Source organism: Crassostrea angulata, chromosome 8 (genome assembly GCF_025612915.1).
Source record: "Crassostrea angulata isolate pt1a10 chromosome 8, ASM2561291v2, whole genome shotgun sequence".
In the NCBI taxonomy this organism is placed as follows: Eukaryota; Metazoa; Mollusca; class Bivalvia; order Ostreida; family Ostreidae; genus Magallana; species Magallana angulata.
Window position 1 is genome coordinate 37,563,313 of NC_069118.1, and position 26,802 is coordinate 37,590,114.

Below are 26,802 nucleotides of genomic sequence, written 5' to 3' on the forward strand. Positions count from 1 at the left end.
AATTTGTAGGTCAATTTTGATTGATGAATTAGAATCGTGCCAATAAATACCTAATTACACCGGCGGTACTGTGTGTATCACCATGACCACGGTAATAATAAATGCACATACACCTATATACTTCTAATAAGATATGCACACCGTTACCTGTTTAAAGTGAGTCGGTTGGCTTTGTAGTTCTAGAGCTATGTTTGTACAACAGATTTTATTATTGATAATAATCATTAAAAATTTCCGAAGAATTATTCAACTGCAATGCATTTACACTGCAGATATCCTTGTTTATTAAAATTTTGTTTTACAAGTAAAGGTCAAGTTTTTATACAAGATTTTATGTTTACTCAAACGGTACAATCTTAAAACCAGTCCAAACTTTCTAATAACACTGCAAGAAATTTAATTTACTGTGAGAAAAGGAAACTCCAAGATAGAATTACATGACTATCTGTAAAGTTCTTTGATAATTCGATTATATCGGGAACCTTTGTTTGTTATTGGATTATTGATTTATCGAAAGGTGACTTAGTGGAAGAAATTTAATAGATTATGCACGGTCCTCGTTTCACTTTATAAACCGTTTACGAACTATGTGAACAAGTCGATAGCTCCGAGTACACGTTTAGTCATTAATAATTAAGCTAAAGTCACAGAATAAAACCCGTCCAAAAAAGAAAACGACTAATAGAAAGTCGGATTTGGACCGTCTGCTCTTTACCGGAAATCGATGATCACGTGACGACAACAAACTGGCATGGTGCATCTGTCAGCATGGCAGGGCTTTTGTTGTGAGGGATGGACCCATTATAAAGGTGTGGAAACATGAAGGATGATGAGTGATTCTCCTCGAAATGACAGAAATAAAGGTAGGTGTATCTTAAAACATGTCGTCTGCACCTAAATATTTACGTCTGTGATCTAAATACTGTTGCTTCCATTGATGACTTGGTGGGATTTGTGTATATCATCAGGTGTAGCTCCACAGGTGAGACTTGTTTTATCCACTTGTTTATAAGATGGCTTGGGGTATGGTGTATAATAATTAGAAAGGTGATGAGCTCGAACTTAGATCCCTATGTAATATGAAGATGAATAAGACAACCTGCTGTCCGCATTAATTATCCAAACCATCTGCTGAAAGTCAAAATATCATGGAATTAAATTGAACTTTGTACCTGTTCAATTTGTTTCTTACCAGCTACACTTATATTATCCTTATTTTATCATTTAACACCTGTGTTGGCGTGTAAACTCATTTTTTGTACCCCTGTCAATCCGAGTTTTTATGTTGACAAAGGAAAAAAGGGTGAAAGTATTTGAAAGGCCGGACACAAATACGATAAAACTGACTCCGTACTGAGGCGTGAAGAAAGCCAATAAAAAGGGGAATTTTAAAAAGATTCGGGGACGATTAGGAAATTCGCATGCACAATACCTCCCTTGCACTCGGAATATACGTACACTTGTGATCTTTGAGGGCAGGAATTTGAAGAGTTTAAAGAGACGGCCACGAGATTTAAGACGACGGCGACCCGATAAGACAGCAAGATGACTCAATTAATGAGCCCTTAATCTGTCAATAATAACAATTTATCATAGAGTCCCTAGTCTTCGCCGGCCATGTTTTCTATTACCTTTGGCAAACATTGAGGTGTTCGGTCAACATGTCCGACCGACGATAATGAGATGATCAGAGTTTGAGACAACTGGACGGGCCGTTATATACATGTAGATGTCGTGACAACTTTGACAACTCTAATGGTCAGGAAAACAACTGTTATTAGTGTGAAAATATCTTAACAAGGAACAAGGATGTAATATTTATTATTATATTTTTTTTTCACATGGAATTGTGAGAGATTAATATGAACCACGTAAGTAAAATTGTTATTTTTTTTATATATTCATATATCCATGTACATGTAACATTCATACCGTAAAATATTTAATAATTATCAATATTTATTTTATTGAAGACAAAAAAAAATCGAAAGTGCTATTGAAGATGTACAAATGCACAATGTATTCTCTGCTGTCTGAATGACTGTCCACTTCTCTAAAGAGAATATCTAGGAAGCAGAAAGAAAGAAAGATTCAGTTTATGCACGATTCTACTTGAGATTATTTGCATTGATTGGGCGATATCAATGAAACTCAACGTTTTGGAATGCACATCTAACTGTGAATGTTTTCTTCTTTGTAATTTTAAATATAGCACATGACGCATTTCTTTCAATAGTTATACCGTTGTTTTGTATACAAAATCAATAGCTGCCTTGTGTTGCCACACTGCTTTAAAATTAGGAGTAAACGAAGTAGTTAAAATTAATTGCATTTTTCCGTGCATTGTTGGTTTTTCTATTTAATTTTAAAACCACCTATTATGAAACTCGTATGCTTCAACTGAACCTGTTTTACGGGGATTTAATCAAATTTAAGGAATAAAGACTTTTTTACAAAGCGTAAAAAACATTACCCACACACGAATACGGAAGTAAAATGAACAATAACTGTTACCTAAGTCCTTACAAGACAAAATAACACACCTTTGAAAAGAAACCCTTGTTATCATTTGCATGAGACATCAGTATTATTTATAAAATAAATGCATGAAAAAGAAGAGAGAAAAAAAATCAATTTCCACCGAAAATTTGACAGATAATGAAGGAAATCGATCAATAACAAAAAAACACCATGCTCCATTTCACACGGGGACCCGACCCACACTTGATGAAAGCTTTATTTCATGGACGAAGATAATGCCCTTATTCTGCTGCATGTTCACAGAACCTGTTGTCCTCTTATATGAAGCGCTAATTAAATCGTTAACGAACTACCTGTAGTTACCATGGTGACAGACGCAGAGTGGAAGTTGATGGAAAGAGACTTACAAGAAGGAGAACTTGGACCTGTTATGGAAACTATTGAATACTGTCTCTGCAGCACAACTGAATGATGTGCAGTTAATTTTGTTAATTAGTAAAAACACATACATGTACTAGTGAATTGTATTAGCATTATAGCGTATAATCTACTGTAGAACAATATTACAGGTAATGCATCTTCCGTTGTAAAGGAACTCAAGAAATGAAATGTTCTTAAAGGATAATACGATATACCTTGGGTGTATTAATGGTATACTTGTGTGTTTGGTATATTATTCTCTTATTATCTTTACAAAAATATGAATCCTAGTTCATAAGCATTAGATACAGTTGGAGCGGGCCTTTATTAGTTCTCATACAGAAGCAACGTACGTGAAATACAAGGAGCTGAAAGATAATGCTCAGAACCTGGATTGAGTTTTACTAATTGTCTAGTGATTGTCTATAAATAAAGTGTAATATTTCATTGTTTTACGACGAATGTCTGCCTTATCAAACTTATTAACGTAGATAATAATGTTCGTCAAGACTTATGACAGACTACCATAATTCAGGCTAGATTTTTGCTGTTTCTAAGTAAATAAATTACTACATATGTGACCACATTTTAAAACGGAGAGAAATTCTACAACGTGATCAAGATTTTATAGACATGAGCAAAGTGCTAGACACTATAAATGACGTCGAGCCTACTGAGCGATAGTTGATGTTCAACATCATATTATTGCACATATATAAACAGAAATGTTACACCGAACTGATACTTTCATGCACACATTTTAACACAAAGCCATGATATTCCTGCTTCAATATGAGCTTTACACCAGCAGGGTACGAGGAACAGGGGTCAGAACGTGAGCCTATCCACATCCACTATTCCGTCCTACGGTGAATTCGAGCCCGGCCCCCGACAGGCGAGCTCCCCACTGACTCCAGACTCACCCAAACAGTTCCTGAATCACGTGGATCGAGGGGTGTACGTCATTAAAGACCTCTCCGAGGATCCTGGGGTAGGGCACCAAACAAATTTGTCATAAATTGTGAAAGTTATTCTGTTTTATAATGTGACAGTTATTCAAGGTGGCAAAAAAGAAATTTGAATATTACTAAACAGACAGAAATGCAATACACATGTACATGCATATTCTAATAAAACAGAAACATGGAAATTTTACAATCTGATAAAATGGAGTTAAAATTAAATAGTTTTATTTATCTGGGTTTTTTTTTCATTCAGCCTTTTGTTGACCGACTGCCATATAGAACTCCAACTCGACCTAAAGAAATCAGACTTTCTCCCTGTGATAACAATATATTGACGACTTCACCTGACAATGGACGACTCACCACCCCTGTGCAGGAGCAGGGACAGCCAGAATCTCCCCACGTGTTCCTCAGTCCCGTAGATAAAGGCATCTTCGTCATCAACTCAACCTTCGACTCATCTCAGGTTAGCAAAATAGTATTATCATAATTGTTACAGTAGAGCAAAAGAGATTGTAAGTAAATTATATACAAAGTCATCCTAAAAAGGAAAAGATAGACTAGTCCTATCTTTAGAAAAAAGCCAGACAAAATCTCAAGATGCAAAAATAGAAAAATGTCACTATACTTTTTGTAGACGTCCTTGTCGAACAATAACAACGATGCTAATAACGACAAAAAGAAAAATCATGCGGAAAAAGACAAAAACTCCAAGAGGTATATCACAAATGAAAACGAGGCCACCAGCGCGGAGAGAAAACCTCCAGACAGACGGCAGATTTACGGCGTGGACGAGAACAAGGAGCGCGGGAACTGGACCGGTCGGCTGGACTTCCTGTTGTCCATGCTGGGATACTGTGTGGGGCTGGGAAACATTTGGAGGTTCCCTTACTTGTGTTACCGTAACGGTGGAGGGGCGTTCCTGTTGCCATTTATAATCATGATGCTCCTGGTAGGGATTCCTCTTTTTTATCTGGAGGCAGCTTTAGGGCAGTTCTGTAGTCGTGGTCCTACCACTTGCTGGGAGTTCGCTCCCTTATTTAAAGGTAAAACTATAAAATTACACGAAATATTTCTTTAGAAAAAAAACAAGCATTGACTGAGTTATAATAAACTGTACAAAAAGACCCCCAAAAATCATCTAGTAGAAAACGATCCTAATAGGAAAGCATTCTGTTGTAGGTTTGGGAATTGCAATGTTAATCATGTCGGGACTTACCAGTATTTATTATAACGTGTTGATCACGTGGTCGGTGCTGTATTTCTTCTCTTCCTTTACGAGTGATCTCCCCTGGAGTAACTGTGATAACAAATGGAACACAAAAGGTGAGCATTTTTTTTTTATTTCTCTAAGAGAATAATTGAACATAACTAATGCCAATATATTAAATGACTGGTATTTGTATCATATAGACATAAAGTTTGGTCGTTTGTCAACCCCTATTGACTATGTATAATTTATTGCATCATATTGGTCATACCTGAAGCCTTTAATATCCTTTCATATCTCTGATAAACGAAAGTCAGCTATGCCAAATTCAAGCATTCTTCGATGGGAAAAGTAGAAAAACCGCTTTTAAGTTTTACTTTCTCGCAGGCAACCAATTATATAATAGAGTTTTGAATATACATTTGGTAATGAGGGTGATTTTTATTTAAATTAAAATTTTGTATGTCATGTGTAGAACCTATACTAGTATTTTAGAGAATTTTTTTTTCGAATACATATTTTCAATTAAACAGAAAATTGTTTAGTCTCTTACAATTTGTGTGCAAACTAAGCCTTCTGTTCAAAAATTGAAACGTATTCAAACTCAAATTTTGATGAAATAGATAAAGCAAAGAATATGAAACATTATATTGGTTTTCTCTTTCCTATTTAGATTGTACTTTAAAGTTACCAAAAGTTACTTGTTTTGGAACTGAACAAAAATTTGCAAATGGAACTTGTTACTCAAACCACGTGTTCAAAGGAATCTGGAATGATGCCATTTTTAAAAACGTGACCGGAAGAAGACGAGTGTCGCCGACAGAGGAGTATTGGAAGTACGTGTCTCAAAACTCAAAATATCAATGAAAAGTTTAATATCTTCATTGAGATATATTCTGGTATATTTCATTACAAAATGTCAGTAATTTTATATTTTACGTACATGTTAAATATGTTTACAAATGTACCATTTTTGATCAAGCTGTGTGATCTCCTTGCCATTCAAAGGCCAAGAATATGTCTTTAAGATTCAAATAAATATTGAAAAAAAACAACTTAAGATACCTAAAGTCTTTTTTCGGCGCAGTAACAAGTTCCTGAGCATTAGTAGTGGCATCGACGACCTGGGGGAGCCCAAGTACGAGCTAGCGCTGGGGCTGCTGTTTGCCTGGATATTGTGCTTCCTGTGTCTCCTGAAGGGCATCAAAACCACGGGCAAGGTAATGGGGTCCTGGTTTTTAATCAAGAGGGTAAATAAGCGAAAATTCCATGGCATCATATTGATACCGAGACGTACAAAGCAATTTGTGTAATATGTAGAAATATTTAGGTACATGTACTAGTTATAAAATCACCATCGATGTTTACATATATCAATATAGAAAGGTGTCTTTCACTGTATTTGGCAGATATTTTTTCTTTAAAAAAAGTTTCAGAAATGGAACACGTTTACGTTCTGATATTGAAATACAATTCTTCATTTATTAATCTCCTTTAATAGCCGATTGCATCTGTGTGAAGAAATAGAAACATGTTCAATATTGAAATCCTTTATTTTTCCCTCTAATAGATAGTTTAAGTCCAAAATGTATCTAAAAATTGAAGAATCTGATGGGTACGTGTATTTTGTTGACCACACAGCCTCCTTAATTGCTGCACGGAAACCGTCGACGTTTGCAATGTGTGGAATGTTTAAATTGCAGTCACATTTTATAGAAATACCATCTTATAACTGAAGAGCAGTGGGATCGACCCAGTTCTCTTTAACTTCCGTTGTCACGATAGACGAACTCTTTTATATACTAGTAATATACTTGTAAATATTTATGTTTCAGGTTGTGTACGTGACGGCCATCTTCCCTTACATAGTGCTGTTTATTTTATTTTTCCGGGGGATCACCCTGGAGGGGGCGGGGCAGGGGATCTATTATTACATTGTGCCAAATTTTGAACGCCTTCTTGACGCAAAGGTATTCGCATGCATTTTTTATGATTGCAAAAACAAATTTAATGAAATTCAATATAATTCACGCATATAATTATTACTACTAAAGAATAACTTTTGCTAAAAAAAAAAATGCATATTCCATCCAATAGAACGTTTCACAAAATAAAACCATTAATATAATTATATAAATTTACGAACAATTAATCTATTCTGTTGTACTTAGTACTTACCCCTTCTATTTGTATATTCATTTTAATGCCAATGTGAATTTAAATTCGCGATATTACGTCATTACATGAAAAAAAATTGTTCTATAACTTAAAGTATATATAGCGTAATTATACTTAACCACTCCAACTATACCTTTGGTTAGGACTCATCATGACGAATATTCTATCCCACAGGTTTGGCGTGACGCAGCCGTTCAGATATTTTACTCCATGGGGCCCGGGTGGGGCGGGCTTATAGCCCTGGCTAGCTACAATCGATTCCACAACAACGTGTTCAGGTGAGCGTCACATCCCACTTAACGATACATTCGGTCAGCTATGTATCAAATATTAAACAGTTTGATGAAATGTTGGTATATACACAACATTGTGTTAAATGTCTAATCATGTTTAAAGGGGCATGGTCACGATTTTGGTCAAATTTCATTTTTCTGTTTTTGTCATTTAAAATGCTTTAGAAATGCAACTCAATTGATCAAATAAAATTTGAGAGTAATTCGTAGAGTTATAAGCAAGATACAGGGCTCGCAATTATTTGTCATGTAAACAAGGCTCGTGCCCTGTTTTTGTTTACATAGGTTCAATATACCTCTAAGAAATCTTTTTCAAGCTGATTTGTGTATCATCTTATTTATTTTAAGCATTGAGAAACAGTTCTTTAACACATCCATTTAAGGTCAAAAACTCGAATTTTTATCAAAACATTCAAAATGTAAACAAAAGTTTTGTTTACAAAGCGATGAATTGTGTGCTCCGTAACTCGCGTATAACTCAACGAATGACACTCAAATTTTGGTTGCATATTAAAAATGCCTAACTGTAGCCTTGTAAACATTAAAATCGAAAAAATAATTTTTGACCAAAATCGTGACCATCCCCCTTTAATACATGTGTAAGTGTACCTCTGCTGAAATATTAATGTGACACTTGCAGATATTTGTGTCTTTAGTCTTAAAATAAAGAAATGTTACTGTGTTTGACCTATTTCAAACTCATCATTGTATATTTCAATATTCTACAAGTAAAAATAAAGCAAGGTGAAAGCATCGTTAAATGCATCCATAATTTACAATGTATGACAAATGTTATTTCATCTCTAAGAACATCTACTTTATTAGGCATAAAATATTCAGGGACTACATTACAGAAATAACGCGCTAAAACTGCCAACGCCAGAAAAACGCAATTTTTACATGAAATATTCAGGGTTTCTTGATACAAAAAATCAGCCTTGAAATGAAAGCATATCACTTTGACATGAAATATTCACAAGCTATTAAGATGGTTTCTATATAAATCAATCAAAGTATAGACTACAAAATGTATCTGTGATGTAGTAAACAACATGTTGTTGTAGGACACATCTGTTACCCTATTAATGTGACCGTTTTATGATACGACTAAAAGCCTATATATGGATTGACAGTATTACATGTTTACTATGACCTGAAGACATACAGATTGGTTGTGTGCGATGATGATTTATATAGACCTATACTAGGATTATTATCCGCCTTGTTGAATCTGAAATATAACACAGTGTAGATGTCAACTTAGGAATCTACATGTATATTTACTAGTATACTTCTACGTTTATTTTGGTTTTTTGGTGCTTTTGATTTCGATTTTTTTTTTACTTTAAATCTACATTTAACTATTCACACATTCAATTTTTATCAGTACATGTAAGTTATATATGCTCATATCAATGTTTTTCAAGTTTAAGTGAGAAATAATAAGCTAAAAATCAAGTTGAATTAGATTAAAAGTCTCTTTGTATACTCGGACATATAATTGGGTTTTATTCTGCTAAATATATAAGTAAATTGTTTTATATATATATATATATATATATATATATATATATATATATATATATATATATATATACATGTGTGTATATATATATATATATATATATATATATATATATATATATATATATATATATATATATATATATATATATATATATATATATATATATATATATATATATACACACACGATGACACCCCGTTTATTAACGAAATTCTTTGTTTATCTGGGTCAGGGATTCCCTAGTGGTGTCGTTGGGGGACTGCGTGACCAGTATCTTTGGGGGCTTCGTCATCTTCTCCTTCCTGGGTCACATGGCCAGCCAGATGAATGTGGAGGTCAAGGACGTGGTCACCAATGGTAACAACAGTATTACTGCATATTTCTTTCTTTCAGCAATAAGCAATGTTTATCATGGAACCGGTCGTTATGAAGTACATGACTGTACAATTGCTCCATTAGCGTATTTCGTGAAGCGCTTTGGCAATTGCAGCTCATAACACAGTACCCACTAAATAACGGTGTTTCCTAATGCTTTTAAACATTTTTAACTTTTCATCTCCGACATTCTTTGTCCAATCATGTTAATATACCACGGTATCATGTATAATTGTGTATCATGACAATGATGGCTATTAAATTGTATCATCACACAAATTGTGTCTTTAACTTTTCATTTTTATGTAAAATTTAATCGCAATTAAATTCTTATGACATGACGTTACACTGTTGTATAAAAAAGTTGGCATGGCAAATTAACACTGTTACTCTGCAAGACTTTTTCACACTCGTCAAACGATGTCATTTATTGCTGTTTGAACAGGGGCGGGACTGGCGTTCGTTGTTTACCCTGAGGCCATCCAGAGTCTTCCCCTGCCCACCCTGTGGTCAATCCTTTTCTTCCTGATGCTCATCACCCTTGGCATAGATAGTCAGGTACGTCAACAAACATTTTCAAACGGAAGGAAAACAAATACGTATACTCGATACAAAAATACACAGGTATAAGATTACTGACATATGTTTGGCGTAGCATGCTCTAATTCTAACATTTTATCTGGAGTCCTGTTTACAAATTTGATGAAAATATTAATAAACCCCACACCGTCTTCTGTAGTTTCTGTTTTTGATTCGCATTTCAATACGTTAACAGTTACTTTACTAAATATTGTAAATATTGATTTTAATTTAATATTGCTTGCAATTGCATTAAGCTTTTAAAAGTAAATTTATTGTATCAAACTTTTTCTGTGTCTCCGTGTGTTTATCTAGGCCATATGAATTTGAATGGAACCGTAAATCTTTGTTTTCAGTTCGCCATGTTGGAGAGTGTTCTGACTGGAATCGTGGACTATTTCCCCGGGCTCCGCTCCAAGAAGACACTGGTTATGCTGGTGATCTCTATAGTGTTCTATATCCTAGGTCTTCCCATGACCACGCCGGTAAACCAAATGTTTCTACTTACTCAAGAATCCAAGATTTACGGAACATCCAATAGAATTTATTTTTTAAAAAATATACCTGTAATTGTGTAACGATCACTTGAACCAGAGAGATACAAAAATCCATCTGTACAATTATAATTATACAGTAACTGTTTTAGGTTGATAATTTTTTGTGATCAATTTATCTTTTCATCCATATTATTGTAATAACAAGAAGATTTTTGGCAAAATTTCTCGGTTTCGATTTTAACGCATTTTGCAAAACTAAGAAAAAGTTCTACAAGTGTTTTGTCGTGCAAAGTTGTTATTATAAGTTGTCATCATCTTTTCTGTTAATGTAGCTGTAGATTTACACCGCGTGTCAGCCCGGATTTGTCATTTAGAGCTAACGTTTTATATTTTCAGCTAAAAGTAATTTAGGCTACAATCACTCACAGAGTCTAAAACTAGGTGTGGTTTTTTTTCACAGGGCGGTATGTACATCCTACAGCTGATGGACCACTATGTGGCCTCCTGGTCCCTCCTCATCGTGGGCCTGACGGAGGTCCTCGTCATCAGCTACGTCTACGGTCAGTATCGGCCATCCAGATTATAGGGCACCTGTCTAACTCGAACATTCTATTCAGCTATAAAATGGCATTTACTTTATGAACGTATTACATTCGATCGCGTATTCCTTTTAGTAAAATATTTGGCGGAACGCATTTCTGCTGAATGTCAGTTATACCTAACCATTTATGAATGCTAGTAGATAAAATCAGAAATTACAAGGATCAAATTAACTTGTTAGAAAATGAATTTCCATTATGCTATACACGCTAAATATCAAATCTTTATACATGTACCTGTATGTAGAGATTTTGTATCCAATAAAGTTATATGTACATATGCATAATCATTCTGATTATTTTTCAAGGAATCAACCGGTATTTGAAGGATCTTGAAATCATGCTAGGTAGACCTCCATTTTTGTGCTGGAAGATTTGTTGGATGTTCGTTAGTCCCATCATTATATGCGTAAGTACTCGTATATGTAAAACTGAATAATAAAAAAAAATACCGGTTTATAAATTCAATCGTTTAATTCTTTTATTCACATTCGAATTATACTGTTATTTTCCTGTTCCATATAATACTGTTATTGGCCTAATGTTATTTTCCTGTTCCATATAATACTGTTATTGGCCTTATGTTATTTTCCTGTTCCATATAATACTGTTATTGGCCTTATGTTATTTTCCTGTTCCATATAATACTGTTATTGGCCTAATGTTATTTTCCTGTTCCATATAATACTGTTATTGGCCTTATGTTATTTTCCTGTTCCATATAATACTGTTATTGGCCTTATGTTATTTTCCTGTTCCATATAATACTGTTATTGGCCTAATGTTATTTTCCTGTTCCATATAATACTGTTATTGGCCTAATGTTATTTTCCTGTTCCATATAATACTGTTATTGGCCTAATGTTATTTTCCTGTTACATATACCGGTAATACTGTTATTGACCTATTGTTATTTTCCTGTTACAAATAATACTGTTATATTGAATTATTGTTATTTCCTTGTGTCCAGATAATACTGTTGTTTGCGTGGATCGACTACTCGCCCATCCAGTACGGCAGCTACTCCTACCCTGAGTGGGCGGAGGCCCTGGGCTGGCTCATGTCCTTCTTCTCCATCATCTTCATCCCCATCGTCATGCTGTACAAAATCAACAAGGAGGACGAGGGAAAGAACGCTTGGGAGGTAGGGCTACAGACTTGTTGAGTGTATACTTTAAAATTGTCTTGTAGTTGTAGGAGTATTAAATAACTGGCTGATTATATCAACCTGGATTCCAATCAGTTTTCTGTAATTTACAACCAATTAAACATGAAAATCCTTATTGCATGTAAGTGCAATTTTTTAATCTGCAAAGTCAATATACGAAATTCATAATTTTTTGGGGGGCCTTTATATTTCCTTTGAGTAAAATTGAAAAATTCGGGATTTCGACCGGAAAACGAACAACTCATTGTTATATTCTTGTGAACTGAATCTTAAATTATTTCTATTGTTTTCAGAAAGTGAAACTACTGTGTACTCCGTCCCGGGAGTGGGGCCCCGCCCTTGTCCGTCACAGAGAGCTGGTGGACTACGTGGACGGGTTCGTGGCGGATCCCTGGGTGGAGAGTGGGAGCCACCAGTACGTCAACTACGGATATGACGCATCAATGGTACGTATGCTTTTGTAACATCTTGTATCATTTAATGATCTAATTTTAACGTTGGCGCGTCATTTACGGCCGCCAGAAGAGCAGGCGTATAGTAGCACGCGAAAGTAACCTCATCTTGGTGCATTCATCTCTAATGTAATTTAACAGGCCTTCCAATAATACATGTATACACGGCATAGTCAAGCTATTTGTTTAGTTCTCTTTGGAAATTTTTAAAGTTATTGACATAAGCGGATGGACTAATAATTCATTTTATGATTTAATTTTATTTTTTTGATCATGTTTTTTTATCTGCAGGGAAGCCATACGACGACAGATGTATCCCGTCAATCCTGGGCTTCCGGTTATACCCAGAATTCCCACGTGTCATATGAATCCGCTGTTTGACCTATAGTTTATCCGTTTATTACATGAAAAAAGTCCCGGAATAATCAACTTACTGTGCAATACCGTATATTCATCGTGTAATCAAAAACCATTTATATCATTTTATACTCATGTAAATCCTTACTTAATCGATATACTCATTTTGTAAGATGTCTGTATAGTGTATTAACAAGTATTAATCGTAATGTTTTAAATGCTTTTTAATTTATCAATGTTTTGACATTTTTTTTACACATTGATATTAAAATGTACATATTTTTTCTATTTGGTGTTCTTTTGCTTGTCTTTATATAAAGGAGGGGTATACCGTCCTAATCCCGTCATTGATGGGCGAATGAGTCGAATGACTTAAATTACAATGGTGACTATATTCCAACTTCTCTGTTATACCTTGAGATTTTACTAACCCTGAGGCTTCCATTTTTTCCTGTCTTTTTGCTCCCTCATTTCGACAAATTTGAAAGATATCCACCCAAAGATGCTTTAAAAACGGTAAACAGACAGATATACATACACACAGACGGGCGGGCAACCGAATACAATGATTAGGGAATCTCACTTGCACCTTCAGCTCAGGTGAGCTATAAACCAACAACACACGTGTAACAATTGTTTCTTTTTAATCGTTCAACAAACAACAAACGTTTCATTTGGTGATGAAAATAAATAACAAACAAGACAAACTTCGTAATTATTGAACACACAATTAGTGGTTGCTAGGCACACGGGACTAATTTATCACTTAGTTAAGAGTCTGACACCACTGCATACACGTGGACAACTTCTGTTCCGTCCGTCCTCTCTTCCTGGTAAATGATGCGATCTGTTCCATACATGGCTGCCAAGTTGGCTGCTGTTGTCTCAGAAATGCCGCCATCTTGATCAAATGCAATTTCGGACACGGTGGTTTCAACGCCCTCGTTCTCAACTTCCGGTTGGAAATCTTGCGTGGAGATGACTTCCTCCGTGATTTGCTGCAAGATGTCGTCTGGAGTTTCGTTGGGCAGGTTATCTGTCGTCTGCGTTCCAGGAGGCAGTGTGAAATACGTTTTTCCGCCATCCGTGGTTGCTATCACAACTTGGTCACCGGTGTTCGCATCAATTGTTTGTGACGCATCAATGAGGCGGAATTCAGTGGCGTTTTCAATCTGTGAGGGGAATTCTGCAAGAATTGGTCCCTCGGGTTGAGTGGCGGGAACTTCGAACATTGGCGAAACAATATGTAAAATTGATCCGTCTTTTTCTTGAATTGTCGTCATTTTTTTCGGAGTTAGCTGAGTATTACCAGTTTTCTTCATAGGAGAAACTACTGGCGTGTGTACGGCACTTTGATTCTGTGCGTTTTGGTTAATGTTCATAAGACCATTTATATTCTGAATTATGATATGTTTGCCGTCGATTTCCGCATGGATTTCGTCCTCGGTGATATGTTTGGTGTTAAGGTACTTGGAGGGGCTGTCGACGGAGATTTCCTCTGTAGGCACGGCCTGTAGCTGCACGAAGTACCCGTCCTCCACCTCAATCAGTCCGTGCTCCTTCACCAGGTGGTCGGCAAACTGCTCCTGGTTTTCGTACGTTCCCAGGCAGAGTTCGCACACGTTTTCGTTCTCGCTTTTGTGGTCTTCGATGGTGTGTTTTTCCAAGGATTCGGCGTCTGGGAAACTCATCATACAGATATCACAAGTATTCAAAACCCCGTCATCATCGTCATCGTCCTTGTCCGCCTCCGGGGCGATTTCGGCTCTCGCCCCCGGGTTATCCACCACCACTACTTTCACAACTTGTTCTAATTTTTCCGTGGGGTGTTTGATAGTCACGTGATCTTTGAGTTCTTGCTCAGTGGGGAATTCTCTCTCGCATTTGAAGCAAGTAAATGCAATATATTTCTGTTCGTGCGATCTCATATGTTCCTTGCACATTCGCTTGCTAATAAAACACTTTCCGCAAGTCTCACATTTGAAAGGCTTCTCTCCGGTGTGCTTGCGCATGTGCACGATCATTGCAATTTTCTGGGAGAAGCATGCTTTACAAATGCTGCACTGGAATGGCTTCTTGCCCGTATGACATCGCATATGCTGGTTTAAGCTGCCCAACTGATAATAAGACTTATCACACATGTTGCACTTGAAGGACTTCTTATTCAAATGGGTGAGCATGTGTTGTTTTAGGTCTTCGTTCTGGTAATAGCGCTTCTTACAGATTCCGCACACGTAGTTACGGACTTGTGAGTGAAGAAACATGTGGCGACGAAGATGCGTGGCCTGGACGAACCCCTTCCCGCAGACCTTACACACGAACGGTCTCTCTCCACTGTGGATTCTCTCGTGATTAAGTTTTCCCGCCTTTTCGGTGAATCTCTTGTCACAGATGTCACAGGCGAACGGCTTTTCGCCCGTGTGTCCCAACATGTGTCTGCTGAGGTGACCGAGGCTGAGGAATCCTTTGTCACATTCCTCGCAGCGGTACGTCTTTCGCTTCATCTCCTTCACGTTATGGAAGGCGATCATGTGTTTCTTTAGCGTCTCTGGATCCTTGTACTTCTTTTCACAGAACTGGCAGTCATGGTTCCGTTCCTCCACGTGCACGTACATGTGGCGCTTCAGGTGGCCCTGTTGGAAGAACCTCTTGTGGCAGACCTCGCATTCAAACTTCCGGTCCTCCACATCTGGGTGCTGCTTCATGTGATTTTGATAGGCGGTGATTCCCGTTAAGATTTCGTTGCAGTACTGACACTGGTAAACTTTTGGCGCGTTTGGATCGATGCCAATGGCTAGGTCCTCCTCATGCCTCTGTTCATGCTTCTTCAAATACTTCAGAAGATGGAAGCTCTTGCCACACAGAGTACACAGAAACCCGTTTTCGTTGTGAAACATCTGTTCATGGTCTCGTAAATGAAACTTGAACAGGAAAGTTTTATCGCACTGGCTACATTTATGCTTCCTTTCTGCATGGTTGGTGTACCAATGGACCTTCATCTTTCTCTTCAGTGGAAAAGTCAACTCACAATTCGGACATCTGAAGGGGTTCATTGCAGAGTGGCACTCCTCTAAATGTGCCACCTTCTTAGTTAAATTCAACGACACATCATCGCAGAAATCACAGTGTAAAGGTGTCTTCTTTATCCCTGAGGAATGAGTCCTATCTCCAAACATAGTAACATCAAAGTGATCTGGTTTATTTTCATTTTCTGGAGGTCCTACTTTCCCTTTCCCTATTCTCTTATAACCATGACATTTCATCTGATGTATGTGCATATCGTACTTTCTAAGGAAATTCTTTGAACATACCTCACAGATGAAGCTCTTCTCACCAATGTGAATTTCATAATGTCTCTTAAGAATGGCCAGTGTCTTGAATTTCATTCCACATCTGGGACATTCAGTTCCCTTCAGGGCTTTGATCGGATTATACTCCTCTTCATCGTCAGAATCAGGAACTCCCTTCTTCTTCTTCCGTTTCACTTTCTTCAGCTTTGTGCCCGGTGGCACATCTTCCGGGCGTACGATGTTTCCGGCGGCTATCTTCACGTAGCCGTGGATGGTGACCATGTGGTACTCCATGTCCCAGGATCGTTTAAACTTCTTATGACATCCCTCCACTCTACACTCTATATCCTTTCTGGCATCATGGTGTTCCACATGCTTTTTGAACATCAGTTCATTTTTCATGGTTTTCTCACACAGGTTGCATCTGATCCTACCGTCCTCCAAATCCTCTCGGTAGTCATCTTCGTCGTAATCTTCAGTGACCTCCTTTTTTACCTCCACCGAATCGGCTATATCTTTTAGCGTCTGAACAGCCTGTTCCACACTATCCGTACCCAATTCATCTGGTAGATCAGACTCATCCACCTGTGTCCCATTGTCAAAAGTTATACCCTGAATGTCTGCTAGGAAGTCATTTCCAGAAACAACCGAAAGAGTTATTTCTCCATCTTTATTCACTTCGGAAGTCACCCCAACAATACCATCCCCATCTGCAATACCACTTCCCACCTCCAAAGTGGTATCTCCACCACCACCACTACCACCATGTGCCTCCACCAAGTGGTTACTGAATTCCATTTTCTCTTGGAAAACCAGTTTACAGGTCTCACACTCAAACTCCTTTGTCTTACAATGAACAAGGTAGTGGCTCTTCAGAACTTCTACAGTTTTGAACCTTTTCATACATACAGGACACACTGGGTTTTTCTCTGTTTCTGGAGTAATGATGAGGGGTGCCTCCATCTTTCTTTTCTTGGTATCCGGTTTGCTGTTACTGGTTGTGCTAGGGGATTCCTGGTTCTGGGATTCGTAGAATTCCTCCTCGTAAGGTTCTCCACCAAAACACTGGTACCAGTCCATGAAGACAGACTTCTGCTGGAACTTGGCATTTGGAATTTCCTGATCTGAAAAATAAAAATTTCAGAAAATGTGGGACTTACATAATAAAAATGGTAAAAATATGTATTTTTTATCTAAAAACTACAATGAATTAATTTTCCTTAATAAATGTAAAATTCATATAGAAAACATGGATGAATATGACACTACCTTAAGTATTAAAGGACTACATTTGATATGGTTAAATGTCTACCTCTTAACCAATTTTTAAATACATTTAGTATCTTATCAAAATCACATCTTCATTAAACATTATACAGAGGATGTCTATCACAACAATATTGATATTAGTCATCATTGTCCAACAACTGTTCATCTATGAAATCACTAAAAATGGGCAATTCCTTCAATTTTGCAAACAAATGAAATATTGTCATTTTTCCTTCTTATTATGCTTTTATATACACAGATCACATCAAGGTCTGTGTTTACATGTTTTTGTTCATATATTTATACACATCATAGTTAAAATTAGTACTTGAGCAAGCCTCTCAGTCTAAAAAAAAAACAACAACAAAAATCCCAATTTTTAGCACAAAAACAATAATTTATCAAAATAATACCATCTTCATGATATCATTTCTACATTATGACATCACTGGGGTAATAACCTTTTCCATACTTTTTTTTCAATATGATTTCAACCTTTTACATACCAGTAGTAATTTTCAATATGATTTCAACTATCTTCAGCCTTAATTTTGGGGCAAGAAATGCAAAATACTGCATATAGTTCTTTACATATGCATAAATTCTTTTGTATAACACTCCCCCCCCTACTTTTGATAAAATTTGCTGAAAAAAAAGTGTGATATACATGTCACTTTACGGTACTTACCTTCCCCTATAAATGACAATTGGAAAAAAAACTGGTTTTTCTTATTCAACTACATGTAATATACCTGAGCAATAGGCCACAAACAGGTTCTTCAGTTCATTTCTATCGCCCAGGAACTGGAGTCCCTTTTCTGATCCGGAAAATCCGTAGTCCTCAAGTCCCATCACGGAAGTGAGGATCAAGCTCTCCATTCCTGCCGTGGCAAGCTCCGTCACCTGAAGTGAAGCAGGAAGATGCTTGTTTATTCATAATTATATATATATATCTATATAAAATATGAGTGAATTTCAGTTGAATGTATTTGAGGTATACTTATTAAAACACTACAGTGATGTCATTCCTGTGTTCAAGCAGTCTAAAACTTTACCTGTGACAGTCAGATATTAGTGATCTTCTTAATATCAGACCGTTACCAGTGGTTACAGAACTGATATCCTTCAAAATTGGACTGTCTCAGGAATCAACAATGATATTCAATGGCTGTGTTTTAAGTACATATATAATGGGCCATGAAACCCTCTGATATTTTTTCATACAGAACTGTTTTCGGCATATAATATCCATTTCATACATGTACTTATATTCTTATTAAACTCTTACTTTTTTTCCAAGTAAATATTAATATACACTGTACGGTATTTTATGAGAATGACAAAGTAACAGATTTTAAAATATATTAAATCATCATGCATACATACCAGACTCTGTAGCTGTTTTTCTACAATTTTCCAGATGAATCTTGAGTGCTCTCCCTTCTGAGATTCTCTTAACATTTCCCCTGTAATTCCATCAAACAGATGCCTGTTACAATTTTACTATGCATTCCATAATACATGGACTTCTTTTATAGGAACAGTTAAGATGGTTTTTTTCCAAATTAAAAGTTATATTGTTGATATCTTTCTTGAAAATTCAGATGTGTCAACATCTTTATTGAAATTTATTTGATACATAATTTTTTATAACATTCCCTCCCAAAATGCAATTAATTCAGCATTTTTCTTAAATGAACCGATGTCCTTACCTCTATCGTTTAAGACTTGCTGCAGGAAGTCGTCTGTAAAGCCCACTCTCTCCTCGATGAACTTGATCCCTTTCTCTGAGCCGTTGTACTGGAAGGTGAACCCTCTCAGCCAGTTTGTCATCAGTAGGACCTCTATACCCGCCTCCTTCAATATGTTCATCTGTAACACAGACAGAAATATGTCACAAGTCACCTCTCTCTCTCTCTCTCTGAACAAGTTTGTATGTTCATGTGTGGTATACTGTGGTTTCATCAATATTCGTTGAATACCAATTTTCGTGGATTTCGTTGTTAAGTTGATCCACGAAATTAAATGTTCATTGAAGTTCAATTTGAACTAACATTTTGTATTGATAAGATCATTGGCCACGAAATTACGTATCCTTGAAACCGTGGTTTTCAGAAAATCCACGAAAATTGATACCAACGAAAATTAATGAAACCACAGTAGTGTGTTTTTCATTCTCAAAATTTAATAACTGTTTTTCTATTTTATAACTTCTTAAAAAATTGTAACTTTATTGCAATATACAAAACTGATGTTGTACCCAAGGCAGAGATATTTCGAAATTAAAAACCATTAAATTGCAAGTACTTAAATGCTAAAGAACTAAACTCAAGAACTGAATTACCAAGGTAAGAAACTGAGGTTGAACCAACTCCCAGACCCGACTCTTTTCATGGTTATTGCTGTCTTCCTGCTCTGTTTCATATTCGTCTGAGTCTACTTTCACTTTTCTTTTTCTCCCTCTCTTCTTCGGAACTCTTTGAGGAGTCTCTGTTTTGGATGTGTTGTTTGCGGAGGATCCAAAATTTTTATCACTACCTGCTTGCTTCCCTTTGGTGGATCCAATGTTGGAGGCACTCTCTGATAGTGGGAATTTTCTAGGCCTGCCTCTCTTTCTTTTCATCTCTCCATCTGTTAAATTGTCTGGGAAAGAAAATTTATAACCAATTAATTGAACTGCCAAAAATTGCAGTAATCTATTTTCAGCAACTGGACATCAATTTCTTTTAAATAGTTTTAATGCTCTTTTTTCAATGCCTATTTAAAATTCTTTCTTTAAATAAAGAAGTATAAAATCTCTTCATTTTTCTTCAGATATGTATCTTGCAGTACATGTTTATAATATATGATACAAAAAAGGCATTGAATAAATTGAAAAATCAGAAAGTGCATTTTGATTTTCAGTTTCATTAACAGAATTTGAATACATCATTTACCACTGTCTGTTTTGACCGGTGATGATTTTGGGGAGTGTTCAGTTTCTCCAACCCCTTCCGCAGTTGAACTTTCACCCTCTGAATCTGCATCTCCTGACCTGTTGACCTTGCCTTTGATGTAAGTGGAATATTTCTGGTTTGGTTTGGGAGTTCTTGAACTCCTTCTGCTGTTTGTGGTTGCCATGGAAATCTGAAAAAATAATATCCATACTTAACATATCATTTACAAGAAGGAATAGTTTGCGTATATTTATTTTACAACAATGTATTGGTTGATATAAAGAAAATAATATGAATATTATGTACAGACAGTACAGCTGCCATAAGTTGAGATTAAATCATATGCTAGGTGAGATTTAACATGATACCAAATAAGGGGTTGATCTATATTTAAAAAATAAAATAAACTCTACTAAATTAATGAATAGAGCAGTCCCAGTTATGATTGTACTGATTTCAGTTACAGTAGTCAATTTTTTTAAAATATACTTCAATATTCTTTTTTTTTTACCAGTATTTACCGGTAGTCTAAATTTCTTTTAAACACCCACTATGGGTGCACAAATTTAAAACTTGTCAACCATTTTTAGATACATGTTCTGATAAATGTACATTGAGCAATTTGTTGAGTGTATATACATGTAATACAATAAATATACATGTACATCTGATAGATGTAATTTAAGAATTGATTAACAGCTGGACAGTCACTGCATGGTTGATGTACCTAGCTGCAATAATGTACATACCAGTACATGTATGTAATCCTGGCGTCATGGGTTTCCGATAGTCTATATATATAATACTTAACATTGCCTCTCATGGTTGTCTCTATAGTCAACAATTTGAAACTATTTTAAACCTCAGACATAGAATCAAAAACCGCCGATACTGAATCAAAGAAAAAAACGTCATCATACATAGTTTCTAGGTATAAATAAACTTAATGCCACATTTGACCAGTGAAAATGAGCACCATATGATTCCGATAGCATGATTCATCAGCAATTTCTTCAATAATACTTGAAACAAAAGAAACACAACCTTACGAATATTATATCTATTAATATTTTGAATAGTCTTTAAAGCTTTTATTTCAACCTTTATAATTCGATCAGTTTTTTAATTTACCCCATAACTACATTTTATCACGTAAACATAATACAATACCATTATTTGTATGATTATTAATTATGTTTTTATTTTAAAAGAGGCTTAATTTAAAGCGCTTTTCAGCTTCGATTCTAAGAAAAGTGGTACAAAGTTATGATATAATTTTAGTATAAAAATACATCATCACAGGTATATTTTACCACACAATTAGTAAATTTTGATATTGTGATATTATAGTTAAGATTTTAGGCAATTTTGATTACTGTCACAAAAGTAATAGTGAAAAAGATAGCTTTTTATTAGTCTCTTGAGTAATCGTGTGATTTAAACTTTTGCATGCAGCATATAACTTGTGTGTTATAGATGTATAAAGACGGAAGGAGATTACGCAAGTCCAGTGTTGTAAGGAATTAAAAACATAGGTAATCACAGATTACAAAGCTCACCGAGACGAGACATCACCCTTATGAGACTTCACCTCTATGAGACCACCTTTATCATATTAAATGAAAATCATACTTCATGATCTTGGATATTCATGGATTCTGTTTTGACACAATATCGTATATCATCTGTTAAAAAATTGTATGCTAATCATATGTTCATATGTTAATCAATACAATAATATAAAATTAAATATTGCATCCTATCATATTTACAACATATATCATATAATTCAATAAAATACTATAATAATCAATGATGAGATATGATATTGTAACGTATGATATGACATTGTATTGTGTTATACATTATTGTATCTGATCAAATAATACAATATCATAAAATATAAAACAATATAGTATTATATTACAATATCATATTACATAATACATCATAACATTGAAACTTATGATATTATATTGTATAATATAGTATGATATTGTATGATACTGTATCATTTTTGATACATAATATGATATTGTACCATATGATGCACTGTACAATATTATTTGATACAACATTGTATCATATCAAATGATACAATTTTATATGATAAAGTAAAATATTATATAATACAATATTATATTATACATATTGTATCATATGATACAATAATATATTTTACAATATCATACAATACAATTTCATGTGATGTGATAATATATCATATTATAAAACAATATCATATTAAATAATATCGTATGATACGATATTATATAATATAACAGTATCATATTATACAATTTCATGTGATATTATTCTATATTACAGAAACCAATATAATATTATACAATATTGTATGATACAATATCATAGAATATACAATATTGTATCATAGGATACAATATAATATTTTGCAATATCTTATGTAATTGTATCATGTGATAAAATAATAAATTAAAAAAACAATATAATATTATACAATATTGTATCATAATATACAATACTATACATAGCAATATCATGATACAATATCAAATCATAAAATATAAAAAAAAATTGACACAATATCATATTGTATCGTATAACTTTTTATAATATAACATATGATATCATATCAAACAATACTGTTTCATATCATACAATACTATATCATAGGAATCATGTTATATCATTTATCAACAAATACATCTATCTATCGAGCAGGTTTGAGTGAGGTAGGAGATTTCTTTAGCATACTTGATAATGGAGATCAGGCTCTGCATCTGAAGCAACCTCTGCGTTTCATTTATAATATAGTTAAATCAACTATGCAAGCTATCATCTATAAAACATGTGACCTGTTCCAAAAAAACTAAACCTCATCCAGCATCCGAAACCTATGGCTCAGATTCAGCATTCAAGCCTGTCAGGTGCATCAGTATACATAAGACGCATCTCCATGCAAGTTTGGTGAAGTTCAGACCAGTAATAACTAAGATATCATCATCAGAAGGCACTAGCAATTAAAACCTTAACCTGCTCCAGCATCCGCAACCTATGGCTCAGATTCAACATCCATGCCTGTCAGGTGCATCTGTATCATAAGACACACCATCCATTCAAGTTTGGTGAAGTTAGGACCTGTAATAACTAAGATATATTTTTTAGCATCCTTGATAATGGAGATCAAGCTCTGCATCTGAAGCTTCCTCTGTGATTCATTCATACAACAGTTTAATCAACTATGCAAGTTTGAAAAAGTACTATCATCAATTAAACATGTGACCTGTTCCAAAAAACTTAACCATATCCAGCATCTGAAACCTATGGCTCAGACTCAGCATTCAAACCTGTCAGGTGCATCAGTATCATAAGACGCACCATCCATGGAAGTCTGGTGAAATTAGGACAAGTAATAACTAAGATATAATCATCAGAGGGCACCTGTTTCAAAAACTTTAACCAGCTCTAAAAACCTTAACCTCCTTCAGCATCCGAAACGTATGGCTCAGATTCAGCATTCAAGCCTGTCAGGTGCATCAGTATCATAAGACACACCATCCATGGAAGTCTGGTGAAGTACGGACCAGCAGTAACTATGATATAATCATCAGAGGGCACCTGCAACAAAAACTTTAACCATCTCTAAAAGCCTTTACCTCCTCCAGCATCCGAAACCTACAGCTCAGATTCAGCACTCAAGCCTGTCTGGTGCATCAGTATCATAAGACACACCATCCATGCAAGTTTGGTTAAGTACGGACCTGCAGCAACTTAGTTATTGCTATCAAAGGGCACCTGCAACAAAAACTTTAACCACCTCCAAAAACCTTAACCTCCTCCAGCATTCGAAACCTATAGCTCAGATTCAGCACTCAAGCCTGTTTGGTGCATAAGTATCATAAGACACACCATCCATGCAAGTTTGGTGAAGTACGGACCTGCAGTAACTTAGATATTGCTATCAAAGGGCACCTGCAACAAAAACTTTAACCTGGTCCAACAACCTTAACCTCCTCCAGCATCTGAAATTTAGGACTCAGATTCAGCATCCAAGTCTTTCAAGTCCATAAGTAGGTCCAGATGCATCATCCATGCAAGTTTGGTGAAGATAGGACAAGTAATAGCTTAGATACAGGACCTGCAACAAAAACTTTAACGAGGTCCGGAAGCCGACGCCGAGGGTATAGCATAAGCTCCCCCTGACTTCGTCTCGGTGAGCTAAAAATGACGTCATTTTGGGGTAAATTCGTGCAACCGAAATAGGCTATCGGAAACACAAGACGGTACATTACTTTAGATTTCCCTTTTTTTTTGTTGGGTGGGGGGTGGGGGGGGGGGGGTATCAGGAGAAAACGTACCCAAGAGAAAACGTACCAAGGAGAAAACGTACCCATTTCCTAGGGTATGTTTTCTCCAAGAGAGAACGTACCCAGGTACGTTTTCTCCTGGAGAACACGTACCCTAAAAATTATAGACATAATTTTAAATAGTTATAAATACTATTTTACTGCATGAATATGGATGAATATATGAATTTGATAGGTATATGAATTAAAGAATAGTAATCTTTTATATTTATTGGTTGAATATTTAAAGGATTTGGACATGTCAATTAGTTTTAAATACTAATTCATTGCATAAATATGGAGGAATATATATAAATCTTAAAAATAATATTTTTAAAGTTATATAGATCCCTTACTTTTATTTGTATCGATTGAATATTGAAAAGGCTTGGACATGATTTGAGTTCAAAATTTATGACTTTATTTCATAAATGATTTTTAAATAGTATATAAATTTGCCTTGTTTGTAATAAGTTTTCTGCTTTAAGTATTAGTAATTTCAATGCTATTTGACATTTAAAACTTTCAAAGTTTGGTCAATTTTAGGGACATTTTAGCAATGAAAAGAAAAACTATTCATATTGATAACTTATAATTATCAAAAAAACAAAAAACGCACTATCGAAATTTGAGATACTCATAATTAAGTTCTCCAAGTTATACAGCAAACAAAACTATAATGTCGATTAATTATTTTTTATCGATTTCATTTATATTGATGGCTTAATTTAAACTGCTCAGGCAATGTCTGTGCATTATTTGTATATAACACAACCATTGTCTAATTAATCAATGTACATGATTATGTACAGTATATAAAAACAAAAGCAACAAGTTTTATTGCATCCCCGAATATTCATTAAAAGTGTTATTTATAAATTTTACAGGGTACGTTTTCTCCAACAAACTTTCACAAGGTACGTTTTCTCTTGGAGAATTCGTACCCTAGAAAATGGGTACGTTTTCTCCTGGGTACGTTTTCTCTTGGGTACGTTTTCTCCAGCATTCAACTATTCAGTGGGGGGGGGGGGGTTAAATTAAGGAGCCAAGAAATGTTAATTAGTCCCTACTCAAACTTGCAGAGTAATCAGCTGGTTTTATTCAAACCAGCATACATGAGGTGCTTAAATATACGACAATCTAGTAAAAGACACACACAGTTAAGGTATGCGTACTGCTGACGACGATATATTGGAATTCGGAGAACTGAAGTGCGATTTTTTCCATCAATATTTTTTATCGTTTTGAAACCGAGTCTCCCAAATTCAAATTTGTCCGATATGTACCTCTAACACTTGTTTAACATAAATACCGTAGAATACAATAATGAACTACATTACTGTTGTCGTCTAAGCATTACAGAGTCGACATATCTTAAGATTTATCTGACAGAAGTGGACATTACGCTTGGGCAAATCTGAGGAAAAAATGGCGGACTCGGATTAAGATGGAAAACGTGAATCGATACGCATTCTATATAAATGTTTTTAACTTCCTCAAAGAAAAGAAAAAAATATTGCGATCTATAACATTTCTATACTTACAAATGATCGAACACTTTCGTCTAATTACAATAAACCGTGTCCTCTGTTTGTATTCATATTCTTTTTAAATGCTGCGACCCGGATGGCAGATTTTAGCTTTTCCGGTTTTTCTAAAATACGAAACAAATAGCAAATCCGTTTTAATCCGGAATAGACGAGCAGACCAAATATTTTTGTGTGGCGCACGTTGGCTAAATATTTTTTAAATTTTTCTTTATAATTATTGTTTAATCTGGAATTTACAAACTGACCAATTCTAAAAAAAAATTGTTCGTCATTCTAGCCAAAAGATTTGAAATAACAATGCATGCTTTAACCCCCCCCCCCTCTTTT

At 35.3% G+C, this 26,802-nt stretch overlaps 2 protein-coding genes across 5 annotated transcripts; one reads left to right on the forward strand and one right to left on the reverse strand.

Annotated features, from left to right (window-relative positions):
• Nucleotides 1-521: 521 nt before the first annotated feature.
• LOC128159610 (sodium- and chloride-dependent glycine transporter 1-like) lies at nt 522-13,387 on the forward strand. 4 transcript variants are annotated; one of them, XM_052822753.1, is made up of 17 exons: nt 522-863; nt 3,710-3,892; nt 4,120-4,332; nt 4,504-4,912; nt 5,049-5,192; nt 5,750-5,912; nt 6,164-6,296; nt 6,912-7,046; nt 7,429-7,532; nt 9,308-9,432; nt 9,896-10,008; nt 10,386-10,514; nt 10,987-11,086; nt 11,434-11,534; nt 12,096-12,269; nt 12,587-12,739; nt 13,037-13,387. In XM_052822753.1, exons 1-17 carry the CDS (start codon nt 849-851, stop codon nt 13,124-13,126), a joined length of 2,484 nt encoding a protein of 827 aa, XP_052678713.1. In that variant the 5' UTR covers nt 522-848; the 3' UTR covers nt 13,127-13,387. The 4 variants fall into 4 exon arrangements, with proteins under 4 accessions (XP_052678713.1, XP_052678714.1, XP_052678715.1 ...); XM_052822754.1 differs by having other exon boundaries at nt 524-863; nt 3,713-3,892; XM_052822755.1 differs by lacking the exon at nt 522-863 and adding an exon at nt 1,331-1,871.
• A 342-nt stretch (nt 13,388-13,729) lies between these two features.
• On the reverse strand, nt 13,730-26,580 carry LOC128160230 (zinc finger protein Xfin-like). The gene is made up of 7 exons (XM_052823527.1): nt 26,470-26,580; nt 20,598-20,787; nt 20,006-20,304; nt 19,374-19,533; nt 19,048-19,127; nt 18,414-18,564; nt 13,730-17,516 (listed from the first exon to the last, which is right to left on the reverse strand). Exons 2-7 carry the CDS (start codon nt 20,779-20,781, stop codon nt 13,873-13,875), a joined length of 4,518 nt encoding a protein of 1,505 aa, XP_052679487.1. The 5' UTR covers nt 20,782-20,787; nt 26,470-26,580; the 3' UTR covers nt 13,730-13,872.
• Nucleotides 26,581-26,802: the final 222 nt, after the last annotated feature.

What these genes read in the sequence shown, in the direction of transcription:
- LOC128160230 (XM_052823527.1), bottom strand. Translation starts at nt 20,781, where the DNA reads ATGGCAACCACAAACAGCAGAAGGAGTTCAAGAACTCCCAAACCAAAC. An exon ending in AACCTCAGTTTCTTACCTTG is followed by an intron (nt 19,534 to 20,005) that starts GTAATTCAGTTC and finishes TCTGTGTTACAG; the next exon opens with ATGAACATATTGAAGGAGGC. An exon ending in AAAAACAGCTACAGAGTCTG is followed by an intron (nt 18,565 to 19,047) that starts GTATGTATGCAT and finishes GCTTCACTTCAG; the next exon opens with GTGACGGAGCTTGCCACGGC.
- LOC128159610 (XM_052822753.1), top strand. An exon ending in CAACCTTCGACTCATCTCAG is followed by an intron (nt 4,333 to 4,503) that starts GTTAGCAAAATA and finishes TACTTTTTGTAG; the next exon opens with ACGTCCTTGTCGAACAATAA. An exon ending in GTCTTCCCATGACCACGCCG is followed by an intron (nt 10,515 to 10,986) that starts GTAAACCAAATG and finishes TTTTTTTCACAG; the next exon opens with GGCGGTATGTACATCCTACA.